The 27,644-nt window shown below is 22.2% G+C and overlaps 1 protein-coding gene across 2 annotated transcripts in view; it reads right to left on the bottom strand.

The window, feature by feature from the left end:
• The window catches only part of LOC129607987 (uncharacterized protein MAL13P1.304), a 236,556-nt gene that overhangs the window by 17,728 nt on the left and 191,184 nt on the right, over positions 1-27,644 (bottom strand). For both annotated transcript variants that reach the window (XM_055519279.1, XM_055519278.1), the window contains exon 7: positions 214-344. In XM_055519279.1, coding sequence (XP_055375254.1) covers positions 214-344 — 131 coding nt within the window. The remainder of the gene's footprint in view (positions 1-213; positions 345-27,644) is intronic.

The following is a 27,644-nucleotide window of genomic DNA, read 5'->3' on the forward strand; positions in this document are numbered from 1 at the left end:
AGAAGTTTGGTTTTACACCGTTTAAATTGCATTTTTGAATTAAAACGAAACACCTAGTTGACCATACAATTTATGTGAATCAACATTGAACGTGAAGATACGAAAATATGTCCACAATTTTTTATACACATATTTGCAAAGCAACGAGTTCATATAATATAAACTGAATGAATTGAATTTAAATTTCACTTTATCAGTAGCAAATTGACTTACCCCTCTTGAATCCCTAAATAATATTGCTGCATGATGTGGATCTAATGTACCATCTGCCCTTAAGCCTCTTGTTACGCCTATTGATGCTCTACGTTTTTCTAAATCAGCTGAAGCTCTTCGCATATGTGCACCTAAACAAAAATTGAAAATAATAAAATTAAATTTCATGAAAACGTTTGATAAAAATTTAAAAAAAAAATAAAAAAGAAAAATATTTGCTCTAAAATAAAATTTTTGCAAGTACCCAAATTATTTTTAAATACTTGAATATTTGGAATATTACGTAACAAAAAAAAAAAAAATGAAAAAAAAAAATCGTAGGATTTATAACAAAAGAATGTTTGTAAAATAACAAAAAAAAATCTATATTTTAAGGATTCTTATCATAAGGATTTTTTTCCTCTAACAAGATGTTGAAATTTATTTGCACAACATTTTCAAAATGAAGGAAAATCTTCTAAATAATTGCTTTAAAGAACTTAAAAATTTTGTTTTTATATTCATATATAACATAAGACCATCTTGATTATGTACCATGATGAATGATTAATTTACCTTCCTTTAATATCTTCTCATAAACCTTATAGGTTGCTTCACAGTCATTTAATATCTTATTACTATGAAAATTCACATCTAAACTTTTAGCACGTTTACGAAAACGATCTTCACTGGAATCTTCATTAACTAATGGTGAATTCATAACTGAATTTGATTCATGTGATTTTCTTGGCCATATATGAACTTTTTTCCCTAAATGTTTAAACATCTCTTGTATTGAATGATGATGATGATGATGGTGATGATGATGATGATGTCCATGATGACCACTATCATTATTACTATTCTTTTTATTTGATTTATCTTTATCCGAATCACTTGTATTACTATTTTGTGAATTACTACTTGATAAACTTTTTGCAAATATTGAATTATCAAAACGTCCACGATATGGTAAACGGTCATGACCATCAACGCTATGATAACGATTATATGATGAATATGGAGAATGTGAGTTGTAATCATCAAGTGAATGTGCTGCATTAACACGATGAAATATTGAATTTATAGAGGGACGTTCATTTTGTTTTGGATTATATGTGGCACTATATGTATAATATTGATGATCAGCATGATTTTCATATATATCATCTAAATCATGTGGAAAATATCCGGCTGCTTGTGTTGGTGAACCATATGGATCAACAGAATGCCGCCGATTCTAAAATGCAAAAACAAAATGAAAATTAGAAAATATTGCCAACACACGATATTTTTTTATATACGTTATATATACTGGGACTGTTAGATCTATCTAATAAAATACTACGTTTAGATGATGGTGTACGTTTTAAACTACTGCCATAACTATCATAGGAACTTTTAACACCTAAACAATTTGGATAATTTGGTGAATTCCGAAAATGATTACTTATTGATCTACATGAATCCGGAACTGGTTGTGGGCTTGATGTCAAAAGCTTTTCTTTATCTAAAAAAATAAAATTATTAAAATTAATATATTATATAAATTAATATTATATTTTTTTTTACCTTTTGACCAGTTTGGTGATTCATCACCAGAATCATCACTACTTCCTGAACTAATACTAGGCATCCTGTATGGTGCATCAAATTGTTTTAAAAAATTACTTGTATCACGATTTCTATCACATACTGTAGATAGGTTTGAGCCACGGCTTGAATGCCAACTATCAGTACTAGATTGTTTATCCAGCGCATGTTGTCGTATTAAATGTGATATCCCGTGCATTTTGAAAATATTTTTATCAAAACGCGTTTATTGTTATTGGTTTTTTGGTTTTGTAAAAAAAAATAAAGGTGGAATTTTTGGTTTTTGTTTTTTGTTCTATTTTCTTTATATATAAATTTCATATATGTTTTTATACACAAAAAAATGTCAATGTATTTGTTGATTCTTTATGTATTTAAAAAATAACACTCAATTTGAAATTATGATTATTTTTTATGCATAAAATGATTTTTATTTTTTTTTGTTTATAAAACTCGTCTTGTTAACTATGATTTGAAAGTGGTTTACTTCATATTGATGATAACAATGACTGTCGTTTTATTGCAGCCATATGCATTTTTAAAAATATTATTTTATAATTTTGTTTTTTATTTAAAATGCCCAATTAATTTTTTTTTCAATACAATTTTTAAGTAAATTCCTCTTTTAAGTTGCCAATCAAATTGTTGTGCTGAGAGAATAAACAAAAATGCGTACGGCTGTGTTTCTTGTTGTTTGATTTTTTTTCAATGTTTTTATTTATTTTTTGATAAAATTTTTATAAATTACATTAATTTTTGCCATATGAATACTAAGCTCAAGCAATTTCACTTGTATTTTTTTTTTTTGATAATGATTTTTACGATAAATACAACGTCAAATATATCTAAAACAAAAAAATTTAAAAATTAAAATTAAAAAAATAATAAATGAATACCTGTTGAACATGTACAAGTACACAACTTTGTGGTTTCAAGGAAAAACGTACCAATTTGAAAAACTGTGCTTTAAGTAAATTTAAAATTTAGTTTTTCGCATGTCAAATAAAATTTAGGCAGCTTTTACTTGTAACCACAGATAAATATATATGTATATATTTTGTATAAAAACATAGATAGACAAAAGATCTATGCAAATACACCTATGTATGTGAATAATTAAAAAAGGTTATCGATATTTTGTAAATATATTTCACCAATAATAATTACTTATGTACTTATATTAATTTTATTATATTTTAAGAATTAATTTCAATGCTGTATTTTATTGTATTCGAGCATGAACCATCGATTCAGGGTAAGTTTACACATATAATACATATAAATACAATATATATACAGAAATAAAGAGACCTACGTTAATGTCAACATCAACATAAAAATATGCTACTGATTTCTACTATAGAATTATTTTAAAATTATTTAGCTAATTAAATTAAAATTTAAATTATATTTTTACGCACGGGATCGAAAAATATTACATGACTCTAAGAATACACTTTTATATAATACTACCCCAAGAAGTATGCAATAGACTACTCTATAATAATTATTACGTCATTCCGCTCTCATAATTCAAGTAATTTCGCTCTCATAATTCAAGTTATTATGCATACCTTCCTTTAATAAAATTTTAAATTTTCTGCTATAAACGCATACAATCAAATTAATTTAATATACTCTTACAATATTTACAAATTATGCACAATATAAATGCAAAATAACTACAATCAGTAAATTTTTATAATAAATATCCAACATTGATCTAAATAATATGAAGTGAACATGTGCATTCCAACTTGTCTTGTCTATAGAAAACTAAAAATATACAAAATTTCCACATGTAAATTGTAAACAAAAATTTCTGTGTATGTGTACGTATGCAAGTTAAATGAGTATTATTTTTTGATTTTATCTTAAAATAAAAAATATATAAAAGTTGGATAGTATTTATATGAATTTAAATATAAAAAGAAAAATATAAAAGAAATTAGAAACTTAAAAATGACTTTTTCACACGAGTTAACAATTTCAATTTTTTTTTTTTCTCTTCATACAAAATTGTTGAGAGTTGAATGCCCTGCAATGGAGTCAAAGTTATTAACAAGATTTTTCGTTTTTCTTTTTTTCTTATACTATATACATACATGTATACACTATTAAAACTTAATATTCAAATAACGTAATATTTTATATACTCGTATACTGGTATAGTTTTTCGGTTATACTGTTAATCATGTTACGTTCACTATATTTACAATGCATATTTTATTGTTTGCATTTCAAAAAGCTATTTATATAATTTTATTATGTGAATGTAGAAATATTAAAATAGGTATTAAACATGTAATGTAATATTGTAATTTTATCTTTTAATAAAATTTCCATATCAATAATATATTATAGCAAATTATCGACTATACATACATTCAAATTGCATGCAAAGTGGTTATTTATCTAATAACAGTGTTATTCCTAATATTATCGAATGTAGCCATTTGTGCATGTGTATTGTAGATGTGTGTCTATACTTGAAATAATTACATGCTCTTATACATACATATGTATATGTACGTAAATATATATGTAGGTATTAGTAATTAGTATAAGATTCTTCAAAATTTTATGTATAACAATATTAAGCACTATACCATTGTGTATATACATAGTTTATAGTGTTATACAGGAGACAATTTTTCTAATAACATAACAAGCTACTTTTTTGAAGGGCGCTATAGTGAGTATAAATTTTTTTTTAATTTAAAGCAGCGTCACTCAAAAAAAATAGTCCTATTATGTAATTACAAAATTTGTCTTCTATATATCACTATAAACTATATACACAATGACACTATTTAAACTACATATTTATAAGTAATATGATTAATGATCATTAATTGATTTTTAATATTATTAACTCCTTTAATACCAGATAATTAAAATACGTACGTATATTTTTAAGTATAAGTGCTTATTTTCAACGATAAATAGCTAAATTTAAAAATAGAATTTTTAAATATTTATAGATAATATTTTTAATACACATATTATTATTGCTCTTAAATTATCAACAGTTTTTTTAAATACTTTGTAAAAATTTTCCGAATTTCGTTAATTTAATCTCCTTTTAACTGTAGACAAGATTAAATTAGCATGTGGCACTCTTTAAATTTAATTTACAAAATAATTCCATTCCATTAACATTTTTTTTTTTGCTTTTATTTTAATACACAAGTACTTAAGTGATAAATACTTAATAATTATCAATAATAATAATAATTGAACAATTTTAAGTAATTAAAAATGGTAAAAAGATTAAGAGTAAATAATTTATCGCCGGCTATTTTATACTATCTTTAGACTTTGTTTATTCCATCATATGGAATATATGTATGTATGCATATATACGCGAAAAATAATTGCGTCGCATCTTTACCACATATATAGGAGTTATTATCTATTATAATTATTATTGTTATTAATGTTTATATAGAAAAGATAACATAAGCATGAATTTATTAAGTATTAAAAATATAATCGTCTTGATATATATAAAATTCATATTTTTATGGAAGTATAACAAATGAATTTAAAATAATATAAGTATAACATAGTCAATAAATTTAGTGTTATACCTTTTCAATATTAAATTAATATAATAATAATAGATTTCAAATTAATCGCTTTGGTAAGTAATTTCGAATCAAAAAAAATTTAATTTAGATTATTTGCAAACACGGAGTACCTTTATTTTATGAGTTGTTTTGAAAAATACATTTTATGCTTTGTAGTAGTAACAGTATACTTAAATACGTTATATAACTAAATACATAGATTTCATAACAAATTCTGATCCATAACTAATTTTTCATTACAAATGAACAATTACTTATAACAACATTTTTGATTCTAAAATCATTGTTTACAAATTGACTTGTAATTTAAAATTGTAAATAATAGAAAGCACAACATGACTCTTATATTTTTACTTAATTTTATTTTATATTTCCACGTTTATTAAGAAGAAATATTAATTTCCTCAATTTGCCATGGAAAAGAGTAAACCATCATAGAAATAATAACGAAAAACCTAACAGGGTTAATAAATTTCATATAACCTTAAATGTACCGAAATACGTAAATATATGTACATATGTACCATAATTATGAGTAGAAAGGAGACAATTTCATTATGGAATTTTTCTCTAGCATTTATACAAAAAAAAAACTTCATTCGAAAAAATTTTGCGGAAACACACGAATTCTCTTCGTGTATGAGTGGTAAGAAGATGAAGTTTTTAATTGGGCTAAAATAATAGAAATGAGTAAAAAAAAATTTTTTTCTTTTAATAATTAATTATAATCATTATTTAAATTATAAAAAAAAAAGTTTTTAATAAAAAGAACAACAAAAATTAAATTTTAAATAAATTTTCATCTAAATTGAGGTTATCAAACAATAAATTATAACTTCAGGTGTCTAAATATATAAACATATAATGTACATACATATATGTACGTACATCTGTCACTCAAATAAAAATTTTTTGTTATACATATTATAATACACATTCGTACAACATACTTAAATATTTTTTTTGTATATTAAAATTATAAATTTGCAATTTCACTTTTTGTTTTTTTCTACTTTTACTTTTTTTGCGTCTTTAAAAAATTATGTTTTTTTTATTAATATTATATTATATAAGTATGTAGACATAATATTACCGTATGGTACATTTTAGTGTTGAATATCAATATTACTCTACATTCATACATAGAAGATAAAAGCTCAGGTACATAGGTACGTTAAGTGTATAAATTTTATTTCAATATTCGTAACACGCGGTGAGAAAAATTTATTTTTGTTTTTTTGTTGCCTTTTTGTATTTTATTTTCTATATATGTAATATTATTAATTTTTTTTATTTAAATGTGACTTTCAAATAATTCAAGTAATTCACATTGTGGTTTGAAACAAATACACAATATTATTGTATAAGTACACAAAAAAAAATATAACTATATCAATTTATGTATGTATTTGAAATATATGTAGTACACATAGGCATAAACGAAATAATAGGAGCAAGTGTATGTGTGTAAGTATCAAATATAATGTAGTATATCAAAAGCTATAAAAAATGTTCCTTAAATTTTAAAATATATTCATAGATAAGAGTATATAGGTAGGTGAGTATATTTTATTCAACTTTGAAAATTAAAATAAATTGAGAAAAATATTCTATATTTTGATCTAAGCAATAAAATTAAGAGAAATACAAAGATACACGTACTCAAACACACATATTTTTGTATAAATAATATTAAATATAGAATTTCGTTTGCAAAAATTTACGCACAAGTGTTTGTAGATGCGAAATAATTTACGTTAATTTATAAAATTTATAAAAGTTTCGAAATAAAATAAAAATTATTTTGTCAGTTAGGAAAATTATTAATAATTCCACAGTAAGTTTACATCTAATAAAATTTATATAAAAAATCAGTTTCTTTACAATTATAAAACAATTATGATTCTTTTAAAGAACAAAAAATTGAAATTCGGCATTGAAATCTGTCATTCTGAAATCCAAAAGAATACTATTTATTCAATTTACTTTTAGTTTATGCAATTTAATTGAATTTATCTTTAATTTTGAACATTTATTCTTCAAATAAGGTCTTTCAGTATGTCCCCACCTACATACTTGATAAATTTTGATTCACAGATAATGTTAATATAAAATAATTTTTTTTTTATAAAAATAAATTAGGAATCATTTGATTATTTTAAAAAATTTAAATGTAAACATTTAAGAATTAAATAATTTTAAAAGTTTTAATTACACACTTAATTAAATCTTAAACACACATTATTTTATGCTCTTAGCACAAACTAAATCAACCGAAATGAGTTTTGAACTAATTTTTTAATTTTTATATAAAAAAAGCAATATTAATTTGAAAATTAAATTATAACAATAATGTCAAAATTGAAATAAATACAGAAATTATCAAAAAAAAATTATACACGAGGAAAAGAAAGAACAACAAAAGCAAAAGATCATTTATCATTTTTCTATGTTTATTCATTAAATTTAATACAAGGTGATAGCATATGTAGCCGAATAGGCGTCTAATGACGTCATAACAATAATTTTAACACGTGCCTTATAATATGTCATTTGATTGTTGAAATTTTTATTTTTTACGTGCAGATGCTTATTTGACAAAACTTTTAATTTTTGTTTTTCTTGTACTATAGAAGTATAAGAGTCCATCTATAGACTTGAATGTATATGTATTTGCAAATTTGTATATGTATTTTTATAAATATTATATTTATTTTTTTCTCCGTTATTAATAATTTTAAGGAACAATATTCTCGTATTATTTAATAATATTAAATAAATTTATATAATTTAAAAATTAAAATTTTTTTATTTTATTAATATATTACGTAATATGTATGTATATAAAATTAATTAAAATAATTTTTTATAAAATTTTAATTTTGTTATGTAATTAATGTTATTGATATCTATTAACAAACACACTATTATTAAAAAATTCACATAGGTATATAGGCTCGCTTATGTAAACACCACATTTATTAAAAAAAAAATAAATGTAAAATTTTATCAAAAAAAAAATTTTTTTTTTGAATATTTACTAAAAGAAAAGAAAATAATTTAAATTCTAAATTATTTTCTCTATTATTCTACAAATATTATTTTGCTATACGGGCTATGTCTACTTTATTGTTGACGTTGATGTTGACCCAAAATTTTAACAATTATATTTTTTCATTTTATTTATTTGTCTAATATTATACATGATTAATACAAACACACACATTTATTTATATCAACTTATAACACATAAGTTTGTATATTGTATATTTAATTTTATATATAACAAAAAAAACAAGATCGAAAAATAAAAATTTAATTATAATAAAATTAATGTTGATCTACTTATGTGTACATTTTTATTTATTAAGGTATCCGTTTACTGTTTTTATATTATATGTATATAATTTAATTCAGTTTGGTGTCTGAATATATTTAATATTCAGAAATATATTATTCTTTCTTTTTTTACTACTATCTATTAGAAAAGACAAAAATTGACTGAAAATTTAATGTTATTTTTATTCACATACAGCCACTACTCATTTCATTTAATTAAAGAGTTCGGGAGAGTAAAAGATCAAAAGAGAGAGAGAGAAAGAGAGAGAGATTTGCCGGTTTTTAAAATAAAATTTTAATAATATGATCGCATACTAACAAAAATAAATTACTAAGTTAAAAATTGACAAAAAAAAAAAATATTATAAAAAAATTAAAATTTTATTTTTATATAATTTGTATGGGTCGTTTCGTATGACGAGCACATGTACTAAACTGAGGGTGCAGTAAAATTACGGAATATAAAATAACTAATCATAAGACTGACGTTTGAGTAAGTTGAATGTTCAATTCACGATATTTAAGATTTTATGTGAGGTATTTAACGTTAATTCTCAATTGTTAATTATGTCTTTGAGAAAAATTTTTTGGAGCGAATTAAATTCCCTGAAAAAATATTAAAATTTATTGTCATTCGGAATTTTTAAGTTGTTGTTTTTTTTTTCTAATAAAGTCATTATAATGAAATAATTTATCGCCTTCTAAAATTAACTACATAAATCTACTTAAGGTTCACCTTCGTGTGTGAAAAATTTATAATAAGTGAATTATTTTTAAAATTTTAATAAGAAACAAAAAAACAAATAAATAATACTTACATATATGTATATATGTAAAATATACGCGTATACATCAAAGGAAGAGGAAATAAATGAAATTCAAAAAAGAAAAGAGATCTTAAAAAAAAATTTTTATTTCAAAAAATAAGAAAAGAAACAAAACGACAAGAAACGAATGAATAACAAAAATTTTAATAGAGGAATTAAAATCTATTTTGAAAAATAATTCTTTGCAAATGCCCAATTTATATAGCAAGGTCGTTATAGATCTGTTTGTTTACAAATGTCTCAATAATTTAAATACAAAAAAAAAAAAAATAAAATAAAAGTACATACACCCAATGTTCTTGGAAAATTCCTTGCAAAGTTTCCAAAATGATTATTGAAATACACAACGCATATATTGTGTACAAAAAATAATGAATACAAATTCACATTTTATTATTAAATTATTGTGAATTTGTCAAAAATTAAAATTTTGTTATTTTTGTGACATAATATTATGGAGTAATATTACATTGTATATATGTATAAAGGTATTGTGTTGTGGACATTTCTGTTTTGGAAAATGAAGAAAGCATTTTTTTAAAAAGAATGTAATACGATTTTATATGTGTGTATGTAGCATAGCAATTATGTAAAAATAAAATGTATTATACTTAACCGTGAATCGACAAGACTCTTATAACATTTCAATGTGCAATATTATAAGTTTTATTGGTATACATAAGAATATTAAAAAATTTTATAGTTTTTTAATGAGAACAAACGTATTTTATTATATTAAAATCTCACAATCGCACGACTAATTGAGAGCATAGAGTACAGAATTTGTCATATGAACTGTTCGTTATACAAAGAAATTTGATTGTTCTTATAGTTGGTAAAAGTGACATATTTTTTATGCTCCATTTATCAGTGTCAATTTTTTTAAATTTATTCTCATTCAATTTAAAGATTTTGAAATGGAAATTTCGTTATACTCGTATATGAAATTTTTCGTTTCTAAGTAATGTAAGTAAACTACAAAATATCGTATATCGAACTCTTGTTCTCAAACTTATCATAACAGCCGCGTATCGTCATATATTATGACGGTCAGTAGCATATAGTTATTTTTATATACAAATAGTAGCTTAAATTTAAATATCATTTTCCTAATCTAAAGTAATCTAGGTAATTTTTAATAAATATAATATATTTATGGCATATATAACAATATTAATTAAAACGTAATTTTATTTCCATTTACCTATGGCTTCTACATAATCTTCCCGTATAAATATTGACGACCAACAAAAATGTGATATTTTGACTGTTAAAGCTTTTTAATTATGCTGAATAGCTTGTAAAAAATAATATGTAAGTATAGATGATTATTTTTTATTACAACCATCATATTGTATGTGAAATAAAAAAAAAATGAATTCTTTTTCATAAAAATTGTAAACAAAACACTTAAAAATAGTGAAAAATATAAAATTTTTACTATTATTATGCCTTTTTTTTTCTGTATTAAATTTAATAAAAAATTGAATTTAGATTATATTGTTATACATGTATAATAATATAGATGTGTCAGACTACTTACATAAAATCTATAAAAAAATATAAAAGGAAATGCTAATTTTTACACAGTTAATCGAATAAAAAAAAAAATTTTTTTAAACATCATCGTCAAACAACATGATTTCTTTATACATACATACATATATACATACAAATGCTTAGTTTAGTGTGTATACCATATGTAGATTTAAACAGTTATCTATAATGTTATATGTAGATCTTTAAATTTCAATGCTAATTTATGTTAAATAGTTGACCAAATAAAACTGAGACTGACTATGTATGTATGACTAAAAATAAATGCACCATCATCAAATATTTTTTCTTCAAATGCCTATATTAATTTAATATACAAATATACATATAAACCTTATGTAAATTTACTGGTGAAAAGATCAAAAATTTTTATAATAATCGCATTTAATTTCCCTAAAAAATTTTCTGTTAAATTTATTAGTAATTATTTAGAGTAAATTGGATGGAACTAGAAATTAATTAGATATATTAGAAATTTTTTCGATTTTAATGGAACAAAATATTTACAATGTGAATTGTACTCCAAAATACCTATTGTGAATTTAAAATTTTTCTATAATGTTTTGTATTGTAAAACAAATTTTTAAAAAATTCCTGCATTATAGCGTGTAGATGAGAGAAAATTATAAATAAAATAATGTTGTTTACATTCATTCATTCATACTTGTATTGAAACGTAAGCTACCATTTTTGTTTATGCACAAATATGTCAAACTAAACTTAAGTGTCATTAACCCTATCGTATGCAACAAAGAAATATTTTTTTTTTTATTCTCTTTATTTTTTGAATTTTTTTTATTAGTTGAAACACGTTTTATTTTTCAATATTAATCGTATGAAAATAACAAAAATAAATTTTTGTATTTTTTTAAAATAAAATTTAATAATGACAACCAAAATTTTTGAAATATAAAATCTGACACTCCTTCTCACCCACGAGTTTCTTTTGAAAAAAAAAAAAAAACAAAAATTGTGTTTTGTTTTTTGTTAACATTACAACACATTTGGTGTTATCTGAACTCGATTTTAATATTACTTTGACCTTCTATAACCTTAATATTTTTGTTTTATTAATTTTTCGTTTTTTTTTTTTTTTTTGTGTTCAATTATTTTTCTCTCTCTTAATTTTTTATGAGCAAAAAAAAATAATTCGTTTGCTTGTTAAAGGAAAAAGGTATAAAGAAAAAAAAAATTTTTTTTTTTTTGTTTTACTTCATTTTGTTATCATTTGATAAAAAAAAAACTTTAAAGAAAAAAAAAAGAAATAGAAGACGCTGATAAAACGCGAAGTAAATAAATAATAAAGAAAATCATTGAGGTCTTCATTTATTTATGAAAATTGTAAATTGTATTAAAGCGTCGCACATTGATAAGAAATTTATAAATAAATAAAAATGTTAAACTCAAATAGTTTTTACTTTTCTCTTTGAGAATTTTATAAAAAAAAAAAAAAAATTAAGGTTCGCTTAGCATGCACACTGCTTAGCGATTTCTTAGAAGTGTCAGGCTTTAATAAAATCTTGTCGACAACTATGACATATGAATTATTTAGTGAACGATATTTTAAATTTTGACAAGAACTGTAAAAGATCAATATTTCACTATCTTCAAATGCGCTTTGGAAACAGAGCTCTCAAGACCATTTATACTTTCCGAAATTCGATTTTCATCCAGATCAATTCAATATAGTAGCTAACAATTTTTTAAAATTACTTTGGCAAATTAAATTTTTTATTCTATACAAACATCTTATATGTGTACATTTGCTTTCAAAATCCCTAAATATACAATTACTAAAATAGTGAATAATATAATTTTCTCCTGTTTCCAAAAATCCAATGAAATTTTTTTTAATTTTCATCATATTTTTTTGATTGTCTTTAAAATTTACCACAAATTATAAAGTGGTCTTTTGTTTTTGTTCAGTAATGTGATTTGTATATATAATATAAATGCAAATATATACACTATATATAAAACACACAAATATATATAATTGCAAGTTTGAATATTATGTAGTTCACTTTTAATTTCATTATTGTTATCTTTAGTTTTATTTAAGTTACGAAAATAAATATTATTATTATTTATTATATTATGATTATTTACTTTTACACATACATATACAAGAAATGTAAACAAAATACTTAGGTATAATAATAATCATTATTGTATTAATTAATAGAGAAATATGTATTTGTGTATTTGTTTATTGTCTAACACATCTTATAAATTGAAAATGAAAATCATTCAACTCACAAAAATTGTTTTTACAGTTCCATAATAATTTTGTGTAGGATAGGGGAGGTGGTTATTAATTTTAATAAAATTCTAATAATAATTGAATGCACATTATACAATTTAATAATCTAAGCACAATCGAAATTTTTATACTTAATATAGTATTAAAAACACACACAATTTGTTGCTGTTTGTATAAATACATATTGCATATAAATATTCTTTTGAAAAAGACATACATACATTAATTAAATGCAGGTATTAAAGGCTTGTATGAGAGACATGTTTGATTTCGAACATTATTACTTTATAATATTTTTTGTATAGACGTTATCATTATGGCACAATATTATCATATAGTAGTGATTAATGAATGAAAGTAGATTATCAAATTCATATCACAATTTTTTAATCTATCTATAGTACATAATAATTGTGTTATTAATAGTACATACATATACAATATACAATATTAATTATTGAAGTACTTTTTTAGGAATAATTTCACAATTTTCAGTATATTTTGCGTCAAATGTTTTATCAAACATAATTAAAAGTGAATTTTATAAAATTTTTAAAGCCGAAAATTTCAATTGGGCAATTTAATATCAAGAAATATTCTTCAAAACAATTACAATATTTACCTCCTTATATACTTTCATACATATTTATACTTTATTGATATTACTGTAATTAAATAAATATTTAATTACAAAATACTCGAAAAAATTAAATTAGCCTTGATAAGTTCTTAGTTCTCAATACATTTTATGTATAACATTTGTGCTACCTTAAAATTTCTAATTTTTAATGAACTTTTTATGTAAATAACATTAAAATTAATAATCTATACTAATATTAATTATTTTATAATCAATTAAAATATTTAATTAATAATTTTTAAGAATAAATAAACAGAAACCATATTTTTTCTATAGAAAAATTCTTTAAAATTTTTATTGTCATATTTTCAATACATACAATTATACATATTTCTTTGCAATCATATACAATTAATTTAAACAATTAAACAAATAAAATTAGAATTCATAATACAGAATTAGAATTTTCGAATAAACTGCTAAGGTCTCTTAAAATTTGAACTTAATTATAAAGCAAAAACTATTTGCTTAAATTCATTATATCTCACAGAGCCAAAGTTAAAGACTACTTTCAATAATGTCAGTCAAAAAAAATTTTTGCCTTGAAGAGTTGCCTTTTAGAAATTTTACCTCTTTTTCTTAAACCAGTTGCAATATAGTGTCGGTGTTCAACAATTTGTTCCCTAACTAGACAATACTCGTATCTACATGGTGGTATAATTCAATTCACCGCTACGAGTATAAGAAATAATTTTTGCACCACTAGGGGTGGGCCTATACACAATCGACTTACCCTGTATACCATTTTCAATTAAATTATTTTTATTTTTGCACGAAATTTGTAGCATTAGGTATAGATGATATACGAATTGTTATATACGAATTTAAAAACAAAATTTAAATATATTAAAATTCATAGAATAGACTTTTAATTTGAAATAAATTTTTAAAATTTTTCTATAATTTAAAATATTTAAGAGAACAAAATAAATAAGAAAATTTAAATTCCATTTTTTGCAAAAAATTTATGCATGATATACAACAGTACGGTATACGAAATTGTGCAAATTTAAAAATATTTTAAAAAATTTTTGAAAAAGTTGAAGTCTTCTCTCCTGAATCACTTTGTGGCCCAATTTAATTTAGAAATACCGTTAAATTGCCTTAGAATTGGATCGCCATATTTATTTTAGATAATTTAGCAAAATTGGAAAATTAATGTTAATTAAATTGCTTAACCTAGTGCTCAACAAGAACATTTTAAGTGCAATATGAAATTATATTTTATTCCCCAATGATCAATAATAAATAATTCCCTATGAGGTATAACTAGATGCCAAAAATATTATTGTAAAATTTTAAGGTAAAAAAAAAATATTTATTTTCTTCTTAATGTTTAAACTGTTTAAAGAAAATAATTAAAAAATTTTTTTTTTTGGAATTTTTTCATATTTATTCTAAATTTTTGTTTTCTTAATTTCAATATAACAATATTTAAATAAATTTTATATATCGTATAAGTATTAAAAAAAAAAAGTTCATATTATTGTGTACTGAGCTTATAATTGCGCAACTGAAATTTTTTATTTTATAAGTACTTTTATTCATGTTAATTTATTCTAAATAAATAAAAACAAAAAATGAAATATCAGACATTTTTATTATCAACATGAATTTGGTAAATAAAAATAATTTTAGTTAAATTGACTAAAATATACAGGAGAGTGCTTTTTACGAATAAGATTCTGAACACAAATTAATAGCAAAAAGTTAAAAAAGAAAAAATTTCAGCTGGTTATTTGAAATTTCCAAGTCTATACTATATAGAATCAGTTTGATGGAACTATTTTTGTTCAACATAATTTTTGCCTCATTTGTTCATTGCAGAATCTATATTCTCTTATACAACTATTTATTCGTACCGAAATATTTGTTGCATATGAGACTGACAGTAATTATATCGAGATTTTTCTGTATTTATATTCAAGAAAACAATAATTTAAATTGTAAAAATTTCGGATACAAAATTTAAGATAATCAAATAATTTGTTTTGTTTTTGATCTTTTAAAATTTCAAATATTCGAAAATGAGAAAAAAAAATAATTACAAATAAAATTTTATAGAAATTTATTTGAAAAATATAAAAACATATTATTATATATATATATAATGTGCCTGTGTATGTGTACGTATTGCGGTATAAAATTACTTTCTAAGATTTTTCTCATACTCTGAAGGTAAATATTTTTTCTTCATCAAAATTTATGTTAAGATTAAAATGAATTTTTTCTCTTTTGGGAAATTAAGATAATTAAATTAATTAACTATAGCAATTATATAAGAGAGAATATGAATTTCATTTTGTCTATATATGTAATAAATTTCTAATCAATTAACTTAATATATGAATTGTAATATGAAATAAGAGGATTTGGGACAAGATTTCATTATTAAATTATTTAATTTCCTGTGAATTTCTAAATCATTGTTCATTGTGATTGAATTGTTAATATATTGATATTATACTTAAGAAATTTATGTATTTGTGGCGTCTTATTAATAAATTTTCTCTAGGAAATTGGAATAAAATGTAATGTCCTTCACATACGAATTATTCATATTTAACATAAGAAGAGAGAGAAAATACTATTTGTAGGAAGAGAGAGAGGGACTGTTGTATTAATTCAAATACTTTCTTCAAATTTCATTTTTTATTTGAATTTTAATATTATATTTAGTTTACATTTTAGTTTTACTTAATTATTTAGAAAATATCAAAATGTTTTTGCTTTAAATTTTATTTTAAAACCTTATTTATATACATAACATAATTATAGGCGCGTAACGCGTTTTGTTATATTTGTTTATTTTATGAATATTTAAATAAAAATGAAATGCGTTTTAAATTATTTTAGATTGTTGATAATGTTATATTATAAGAAACTTTTATACATTTATATATCAATTATGTAAAATGCACTACGTGATACGAATAAAACTGAAAAAACGAAGAGATTTGTTATTGTTTACGTTCGGATATACACTTACATTTTTGCAAACATTGAGGCGCACATGTTTTCGGGTATAGATATTAAGGATTCAGAAATTAAATATTAATAACTATACCATTTAAAAAAAATTTGCTTATTGCGTCTTAAAATAATTGTGGTTTTAAAATTTACAAATACAACTACAAGTATTTAGTACTGTAATTTTAAATATATTAATTGTTAAAAAAATTATTAATTAATTGCAGCATAATATATGGTCCAGCAGGCTATTACCATTAAAGTTAACGATAATTATCAAATTTTATTAAAAATATAATTTAAAGTGTTAATATTGTATAACAAAGATTTATCGATTTTTTATTCTAATATTTCAATACTAAAACATAAAAATATAAACAAATAATGTCTATAAGTTCGTTCATACTCGTACATATATAATAGAAAACTGTTATACACTTAATATAAAATATTTTTATATATTTTTTAATGGTTTTGTTTATTATAAATGACTAATTTTTGTCTGCTTTTAAAAACATTTAACAACAAATTTAATTTAATAAAATTTATAAATTGTATTTAATCTAAAATATTTAAATTAACTCATAAAATTATTCACCCACAATAATGTTTATATAATAAGAATCCACAATTACAAAAAAAAAAATAATTATCATAATATTTATGAATTTTTTTTTATACCTGTCCCCCCGGACTCCTCAATTTTAAATTAAAACACCAATATTTTCTAGTTTATTAAATAAAAAAAAGATTTAATCTTAAATATTGTCAACCACTCTATGACATAATTTTGTAAATCATATGCACGATTTATAAATAAAATTCACAATAGTAAACAAAAATTTTTGCTATTTTAGAATATTTAAGTAATTGCGCGTAAAAAAATTTTTTTTTATTCTATATATATATTTAGAAATTCTTATAAAACACTCCAACACATTTATTTTGTGAATAACAAAATAAATTATTTTCACATCTTATCTTATTGCTGGCAATATTAAAATTGAAAATGTTTTCATTTGGTAGAATGAAATTTTTTAAATGGAAATTTTTCGTTCAAGTATTCCACCTCCTCTTTCGTTTTTATTTTTTCTTTTGTTTTCATTTACTGTAACCATTATGATTTACGTTTTCTAACTATAATCACAACATTTATAACAATACTATATCCAAGTCTTATTTAAAAGAAAATTTTATATGTATCCTGCCTGACCTAATACAATACAATACAACAAAAATTTCCAAAAGGATCATAATATAAAAGAATAAGAGAAAACCAAAGCAATAAATTCATTTTCGGGGAATCCTATATCTATATGTGAAATGAGAAAAAGAGGAATAGAGGAAGAGAGAAAAATAAGAACAAGAAAAACGCAGTAGAAGAAAAAATTTTTTTCAATTTTTTTAACAAAAAAAAAAGCTGCGTAATGTCGCCATCATTTACTTATATCATTTGAATTTTAAAGGTATGAGGAGATCAGAATAATTTGTAGCAATTTTGTTACTATATATACTTTTGTAAAGGAAATCAAAGTAAATATATAATTAAAATAAAAGAAAACAAAAAAAAAATAATTGTAAACTCCAAGGACATTTTCATATGAATTTTTTCATAGTCTCTTTTTCCTTTTGTTAATTGAATTAAAGAAAACTTAATCAATAATCGTACATAATTTTCAAAAATTACCAAAACTATACATTAGATGGGGAAAATTAACATTCTCTCATTTTTATTGTTATAATATAAAAGTTGACCTAATTTCAGGGTATTATTCTCCGCCTAATAAATACAAAAAGAACAGAATAAATTAATAAAATAAATAAAATAAATGAGTCGTAAATATTCTCTTCCGAAAAACAAAAAAAAAAAACATTTCATGTCCTTTTCACAAAATGAATAAAAAATAATAATAAATTTATATAAGACAGCAAGAAATCACTTCTAAATTTTTAATATCACAAAACACTTAAGAACCTAAACAAAAAGAGAATTTTTAAGCACATGAAAATCATGTGCGCTGAATTTTATTTTTTCTATATATGTATAAGTATAACAAGCGTTATATATAATATTAAATAATATAGGTATACTCATATTGTCACGAGGGAATATTTTAGCTTTTCTAAAGATATTTTTAGGTTCTATATATTTCACAAAACCAACTACACATACACACAAATACAAACATAAAAGATATACTATAATGCAAAATTCTATATTCACAATCTATATTCACAATATAAGTGTATTTTAAAAAAAAAAAAATTACAATAACACTTTGTATAAACGTGATTTCTCTATATAAAATTGAGAATCCTTGTTATTTTTTCTTCATTCCTTTCCTAAATAATAAACTGAGAAACGCAAAAAAAACGATTACATAATCATGTAGGTATATAGATGCCATTCGAATTTTCACTTTTCATATTTCATAGAAATTCATTAAGTTAAGTAGATTTTTTTTTTTGTTGCATATATTAAGGCGTCTTGGATATTAAACATTGTTAAGACAGCGTTTACTTGAAAAAATCGGAAATTTCTGAATAATATTTAATTTCAAATGTATATCCTCTGTACGGGCCTACACAATATTCGCATTAACTAAAATTTTTCATTTCTTATAATAAAAATCAATGTTGTCCTTTTCAAATAAAAATAATTTTTTTAAACGCAAAAATTTATTCTTGTACACCACTACAATACAAAAAAAAAAAATTTTAAAGATAAAAAAAATTGTAAAATCAAGACCACAACCAAAAAGCCACAACAAATCCACCACACAATGAAAAAAAAAAAAAAATAACCAAAATATCAAAAAAAAAACCAAAAAAAAAATTTCAAGTGAAATCTTTTAGAATGGAAAATTTTTCACATTTTCCCTATATAACGGAGAAAACGAGGAAAATTTTTGCTATCTAAGAAATCATGAATTTCTGTTCTCCTATTCATTTCGGTTCCCACTCCACAATATTTTTTCTCAAAACTGATTTTCAATTTTTTTTTTTTTTTCATTTTTCTTATAATTTTCTATTTCTATCTCTCTTCTTTTCTAGTGATTAAATGAAGGAACCTACACTCACAGTACAATTGAGATCCTTTTTCAACTGTAATTTTTGCCTTATTTTACTCTTTAATACAAAAGGACCTTCCCTATTTACTACTTATATACTAGAGTATATAAGAAAAAAAAATTTTTTGTATTGCGCATATTCGAATTGTAAAAAGAAAAAAAGAACGTAAAATGAATAAAAAATTTAATGAAATTTCATAGTTAGGTTCTAAGTTCATACACACACATACTTATAAGCCCCCTATATATGCTGTAAATAAAACAAGAATTAAAAAAATAAAATTTTATGTATTTTTCAATGAAAATTTTTTGGTATATACTCGAATTGTTTTTGCTTGTATTAAAAAATTTTTACTACAATGAACTCATCATACACATAGCCAAAAAAAAAAAAAAAACTCAAATATGAGAAGGAATACTGCAAAATACATATGTATATAGATTTTATGGGACCTTATATAGTGAGCCAATTCGTATAGAAGAATAACGAAGGATGATATGAAATCAAATAGAAAAAAATCAATTTTTGTGTTCATATGTACAGCCCGAGTATTGTTTTAAATGCTTTGATACAAAAATTTCCTGACTACAAAATAATGTAGTCAGCAACAAATACGAATATGTTGTTAGATACATTTAATTAATTTGCAACAAAGTTGCCTAAACTTTTATATTTTAAGATTTTTTCTCTGGTTTTTGTATTTATAATCAAGTTACTATTGTACTTAATTAAAAATTTCAGTAATTTGCAACTATTTTAATTAATCTTTGATATTAAAATTAATTCCCTAATGAATTAAACTTGATTACATTTGATAATTAAATAAATTTCAATTTTGCATATACCTTAAGAGTTTACAAATAATTTCATTTCGAAATTATTACTTCTATATTTTTCTCATTCTAGAAAATACTGGCTTTTATAATTAGTGTATAATGTTATACTGCTTTGCATTGTGAATATTTAATATTCAAAGTATATTGAACTCAAAATTTGCTACTTTTATACAATATGTTTACTAAAGATTTTGAGAGAGAGAGCAGGATAACCTATTTAATATTTTAATATTATAACATTTTTACTTTTCTGTTATACACTATACATTGTACATTGTATATTAAGTAAACAACAAATATTTATAAACTCATTTAATACAATATTGCGGACGTTTTCCTTTTTAAGAAGGAGGAATATTAAAAAAAAAAAACCTGGCAATGTATATAAATAAATTTTTTTTTTCGAAATAAAAAATTTGGCATTTTACACAATCACTTTGAGTAATATACATATTGTATAGTACAATAATAGAACGTCCTTGGGAGTGCAACAAAGTACAATGTCCTCAATTTATAGTTAAAATGAAGATGAAAGTTTTTCATATATATACGTACAACCACATATTTGTTATACACATAATATAAAAGTGTATATAATAATTTTCCTGTACATACATATATGCACACAATATGCTCCAATATACTTCAATATTATAAATATTATAGATTATATAAAAGTGTGTGTGTACATAAGGACGCACATTTGATTTTCTCTTATATAAGAGAAAAAAATAAATAAATATAATGTGCGTTATGTAATATTCGATTCCGGAAATTTATTGTTATATAATATAATAATGTATGATTTATGATCATGTGAAATTTAATTAAAATACAAAAAAAAAATTATTTCAAAAATTATAATTTATATTTTTGTGGATTTTGTTATATTTTGTGTTTCATTATTAGGAATGAATTTTCAAAATTTGTACAAAAAACTTTTCTTATTGAGAAAAATGTGTGAGTATAAATTGTTTGTAAAAGTAATTAATTTTCGATAAATATTTTGTGTATAACAGTTAACAATTATTCCAAATTGAATAAACATTAATTTAAAAAGTTTTCTAGTGCTTATATTTTATAGCACTTTACACTGTTAGGAAAGCAAAATAGTTATTATTGAGAAAGACTTGTGAATAGATAGATGGCACAAGTGAAATTTTAAAAATTGTTTTTTGTTCCTCGTTTTTTTTATAAAAGAATTTGATATTTGTTGTGCGCAATGTACCATCAGTAAAATATAGTACTATTTGCTATAGTTTGATTGAAGTGTCAAGTGGTATTTCCAGTTATTATTAATTATTGCTTTGGAAGAAAGCATTATTTAGGACAAGTTGAATAATTTTATATTTCAAAATTCAATATTCTTGAACTAATGTAAATATTGAGAATTTCTAACAAATTTAGATCACGTATATCATTTTCAGTATAACAATTTATAACTTTCTTTCATTAATTTTATTGCCCTACAGATAAAATAGAACTATTTTCTACAATATTATTATAGAATTATAAATTTCATATTTTGTCAATATAACAAAATTAATATGAAAATTTCTTTAACATATGACATTTTATTCAGTTAGTGTTATTAATATTAAAAATAGTTGGAAAAATAATCACATTCGAAAATGAATAAAACATCAGAACTTTCCCCCTTGGATACTTTCCAAAATTTCTTATATTTTTCTCTTTTGTTTTCTTTTGCAGGCAAATACCATTGAAATGAGACAAATTTTTTTTTTCTTCAATAAACAAAAAATTGCTTTTTTGGACTTTAGAAAATTGAAGAAAAAAAAAAATATTTTTAAAATTTTCAAGTGACATTTAAAATTCGCAACAAACAAGTAAACAAACAAGTAAACAAAAAAAATATTTACATTATTACGTAAGACTGAAAATTTTTTAAAGCATTGTAGAGGCTGATGTAATCTTGAGTTACAAAATATTTGACTTTTCTGAAGTTCAAATGTTCTTATAACACCAAATAATGTGTAGACTGTGACAATACGCACGTTCAATATTAAAAGAAAAAAACATAATAATAAAATCATTTTGTATTTTATACAATAAAGGATATTTTTATAAAAAGATAAAAACAAGCAAAACATCGTTACAAAAGAAACATGTGCCTCTGTAATAAAAAAACTGAAACAGAAATTTTCTGGTTTTTTCTAGAAAATTCTCAAACCAGAAGAAAGAAAAAGTATTTGAACCGTATTAGAAACCATTAAATTTGGAAAATTCGCTGTACTTTTGAATTCTCTGAAATCCTTGAGAATTGTGTAAACAAGATTTCTGCCTTTTCAAAATTCTCTCTATACACAGACCCATATTATATTCCAAATGGTTTACAAAAACAAAAAAATTTTATATTTTGTTATTGTGTTATTAAGGTTTTTGTTGATTTAACTTGAAAAATTTTATAAGGTTTGTTTGGTAATTGTTTTTAAACAATTAAATACAAATTTGGGAATTCTTTAAATTAAATTGTTTGATTAGCAATTTGAAGTCCTTCTGGTACAATTAACAGCAAAATATTGTATTAAGAAAATTTTAAAGCACAAAAGAAGGAAAAAGCCAATACTTAAGAAGTTTGAATATTCAGAGTCTAGCTAGTTAAAAACCATAAAGTTACCTATAGCTTTACAATATTTGTTTTAGAAATCATTGAGAAATTTTCTTTCGATACTCATCAAGCAATATCATGTTTGCAATTAAGCCTTAGAAAAATTAAATAAAACAATTTAAGCACTTTAAGTTTTAATAAACATTTAATTTGTATGAGAAATCTTTTTGAATTCCCTTTCCTCCCAAATGATATGAACGTGTGGCAGCTAAACTGATTCATGCCAGAAATAAATTCAATTTCATAAATCTTATATTTTTTTTTTTTTTGAAGTCATATAAGAATAGGGCGTATATATATAAAGAAATAAGCATTAATTTTGCTTTTGTGCTTAAATTATGCGAAAGGCTTTATTTAAAATAAATAAGCAAGACTTTCTCGCTATTCTTACACCCACGTGAATTAAATAAGCAGCTATTATTAGATTCATAATAAATTTTTTTATTTTATCCTTTTTTTTTTGTGTTACAAATCCTATATTTTTTTTTTTGGAATATTAAGAAGTTATTTGAATAAAACCCAAAACACACACACACATAAAATCAATCAATTTATTTTCGTTTCATTTGCTTTTATGCTTTAAAAATTTTTCCAATCCTATATAAAATTTTTATTCAAAAAAAAATTATTTCAATGTAATTTAATTCCAGAGAAATCAATCATATGAGATGATATTGGAAATTATTTAATTTTTATGTTTATGCGTGTGTTGTGTTGAATAAATGAGAGAATTAAATATTTTAGATTGATAATCAGTTTGCTCTCTCTTCCCTTCTTATATTTAAAATATTTTGTGTTTTTAAGATTTGTTCGTATATAATCTTCTACTGAATCAAATTAACTAAATATTACAATTAATAGCAATTAATATATTAAGAGAGGAAGAGGGAATAAGAAAAAGAAATTCTATTACAAAAGATTAATCTAGATTTATAAAAATTAGATAAAACTTATATCATTGTCACGGAGATTTAATTTTCCATCCATATTGACCTTTTTGAAAGTACTTGGAAGGATTTTTAATTCTACTTTTACTTATACGTGAACACTTTACATATATATATATAATAATGAATAACAAAATGGATAATTTTTGTTAAGTATTATGCTTTGAAGTTCAAGGCCATTATACAAAAGATGGCAACAATGTGTATAAGGGAAAAAATGAATAATTTTTTAATTAATTATACTTGAGATTAAAATGGTAATTAAGATTCTATCTTTTGTTTGCATTTTAGATGATATCATGAAATTTTGTTGATTTTATTCAAATTCAAATTATCGATTAAAAATTTTATGAAATTTTAATATGTAATATAGTTTTGCCTATTTTTAGGCTGTTTAAAGCAATAAAATTACGACTGTAACTACGACTTAAGTTCTTGAATGTGTGTTCTATGTATTTTCATGAATGTATTTGATTTCTGAAGGCATTAAAAAAAAAAAAAAAAAAACTCCTAAAGGTATGCAATTTTCACTAATATTAATTTTTATTATAAAAACTCAATTTTCTTGTAAATCGATATAATTGTGAAATAAAGTCATGTAATTTAATCACATAACATTCTTTTGATTATAAATATTCTTATAAAATATTAAATTTTTGCAATTTTTAACTTCATTCGAACTCTTTCTGATTCATAATATAAAAATGTGTTGAAATCAAAAAAGTCAAACAATTTTAATTTAAAATTCCGCCTTAATCACTTCAAATGCTCGTGAATATCACGTTCAATATCAATGTTTATAATAAATAAATAAAAAAAAAAAATTAATGAAAAAAAATTGTAATTTTTTTTTCCTTTGCGAAATTCGAATTTAACATATTTTGTTCGAAACCGACAATTGTTTTTTTTTAATTTCAATTCGGTTCTCATATTTCAAAATTTTTGCAATTAATAATTTAATTTTTTTTTTTCAAATCTATAACAATCGAAGATAAAATTTCACTTTTACACAATAAACAAAAAGTTATAATTCAATATATATTTAATTTCGAATAATTTTCGGAATTTCGAATAAAAAAAAAATTTAGTGCAAATCAGCAATAATTGAAAAGTTCGACGTAGCTTGTTATTTTGTTGCTAAAAAAATTTTTACACTTTACCTTACACTTTGACAATTTGATAAAATTTAGATTTTTAAAATACTTAAAATAGCGGTTAAAGTTGTACGGCAGCTACTCTTATCAAGTCATTTCACAGAACATTCAACTGGAATTGTAATTGCACACACAACTGCCATATTTCGTGTAGCTCAATCAACGCTTGAGCTTAATAATACGTTATATGTATTAGCACAAACTTTGAAGTTAATATTCAGGGTAGGGTATTAAAAAAAAAACATGTTGAAATTCAAGAAAATTTATGTTAATAAAAAAAAATGTAAATTGTTTTTTACCGGATGAAACCGAAAACCCTGACCTTAATAATTTTACAAATCAAAAATAAAAAGTACAAAAGAATATTTTTCGTTTTTCAGACTCTTCTTACTTTAATTAAATTTAACATCGTTTTTGTCATGATATTGATTAAATATTCGAAAGTTTGATTGAATTTTTAAGCTTCGTTCCTTGTTATTAAAGAATAGTCATTTTCGTAAAAATACTAATTTTTTGAGTTTCTTTGACCTTTTATCTTTTTATCAAGATAGAAGTATTCAAAAATTTAAAAGACTTCAAATTAAATATTTAGAAAAGTTACCATGTATCACACATATTTAGTGGTTTAAGTAAAATAATACAAGAAAATCAGTCAATTTTTATACAAGTTAGAAAAATTTTTCTGAAAAATGCCGGAATAATGGTGAACCAAAGCAATAGTATATAAAGTAGCACATTTCCTTTAAATAATTTAATTCATTTAAGAATAATTTATGTTTTATTTAATTAAACTTCTTAATTTCAATGTTACAAAAAATTGCATATTTTTAGGAGAAACCCCAAAATTAAAGGTTATTATATTGCTAAAAACGATTAAATAAATTAGACGGATAAAATAAGATATTTAGTATTGGAAATTTGTTTAAATTTGACAACTTCAAGAAAGGATGTAGTATATAGTATTCTTTAAAGGCATTTTATTTAAAGAAACAGCTTGGCTGTAAGAAACAAAAACCTATTTGTTTATAATTCCAATTTCTTTTAATCAAAAGTGAAGGGATTTTGTAAGAGGCACAGACAGAACAGAGTAAATTTAATTGTATTCCAAATTTTTTTCAAATTTTGTTGTAAGCTGTATTAATCTTCCTCCATTACATAGTATAAGCAAATATTTTCTCTTTACATTATATTTAATAAGTACCATACATGAAAATTTACATGAAATAATCAAGGACTTTTAACAAAAACAAATATACTTGCATCTTAATATGCTGTCTATATAAAATTTTATATTCTTCTATTTATTAATATAGATGACTAAAATCATTATTGTCCCATCTACGATAATTCTCTTCACCCAAAAAAAAAAAATAAAATATCATGTTATTCGTGTGTTCCTTTCAAATTTAATGAGCATCTAGCAGCAAAAAAAAAAAAACAAAAAGGAAAGCAAAATTTTTCTACTTAATGTACATATATAGATGAGAAGATTTTTTACAATATCTTATACAATACAAGTGATAAATCTGACACATTTACATAAAGAAGAAAACAAACAAAACAAGAATGAAAATGCCCTCTCAGCAAACTCTGATAAAAAATTTTTTATGCTTGTAAAAACATTAAAAGGCAAGCATTTTCCCTCCATACTTTTTATCTATTTCAAAATTTTTCACTCACGTTTCTAAATTGATTTTTTTATGGAATAATTTTTTTTTTAAAGAGAAAATAATGTTATGTACCCACATAATAGATATTAGTGTAAAATACAAGTATGTACACATTTATATAGAAATTTATAGCATATATAGAGGAGGAAATTAAAAAGATGTGGCGTCCTTAAATGAAATTTAGTAAAATATAAATGTGATTTTCGAAAAAGAAAATCAAAATCAAATTTTTACAAATGACTCTTATCTATGGTGACTATGTGAGTTACAATATTATTTTCAAATAAATTTATGACTCCTTAAATCGCACGTGGCTTTTTATTATACTAAAAACGAATTTTATGATGAAAAAATGCTAATGA

The sequence above is a fragment of the Condylostylus longicornis genome, unplaced genomic scaffold, assembly GCF_029603195.1.
Source record: "Condylostylus longicornis isolate FDR11 unplaced genomic scaffold, ASM2960319v2 ptg000030l, whole genome shotgun sequence".
NCBI lineage: Eukaryota > Metazoa > Arthropoda > Insecta > Diptera > Dolichopodidae > Condylostylus > Condylostylus longicornis.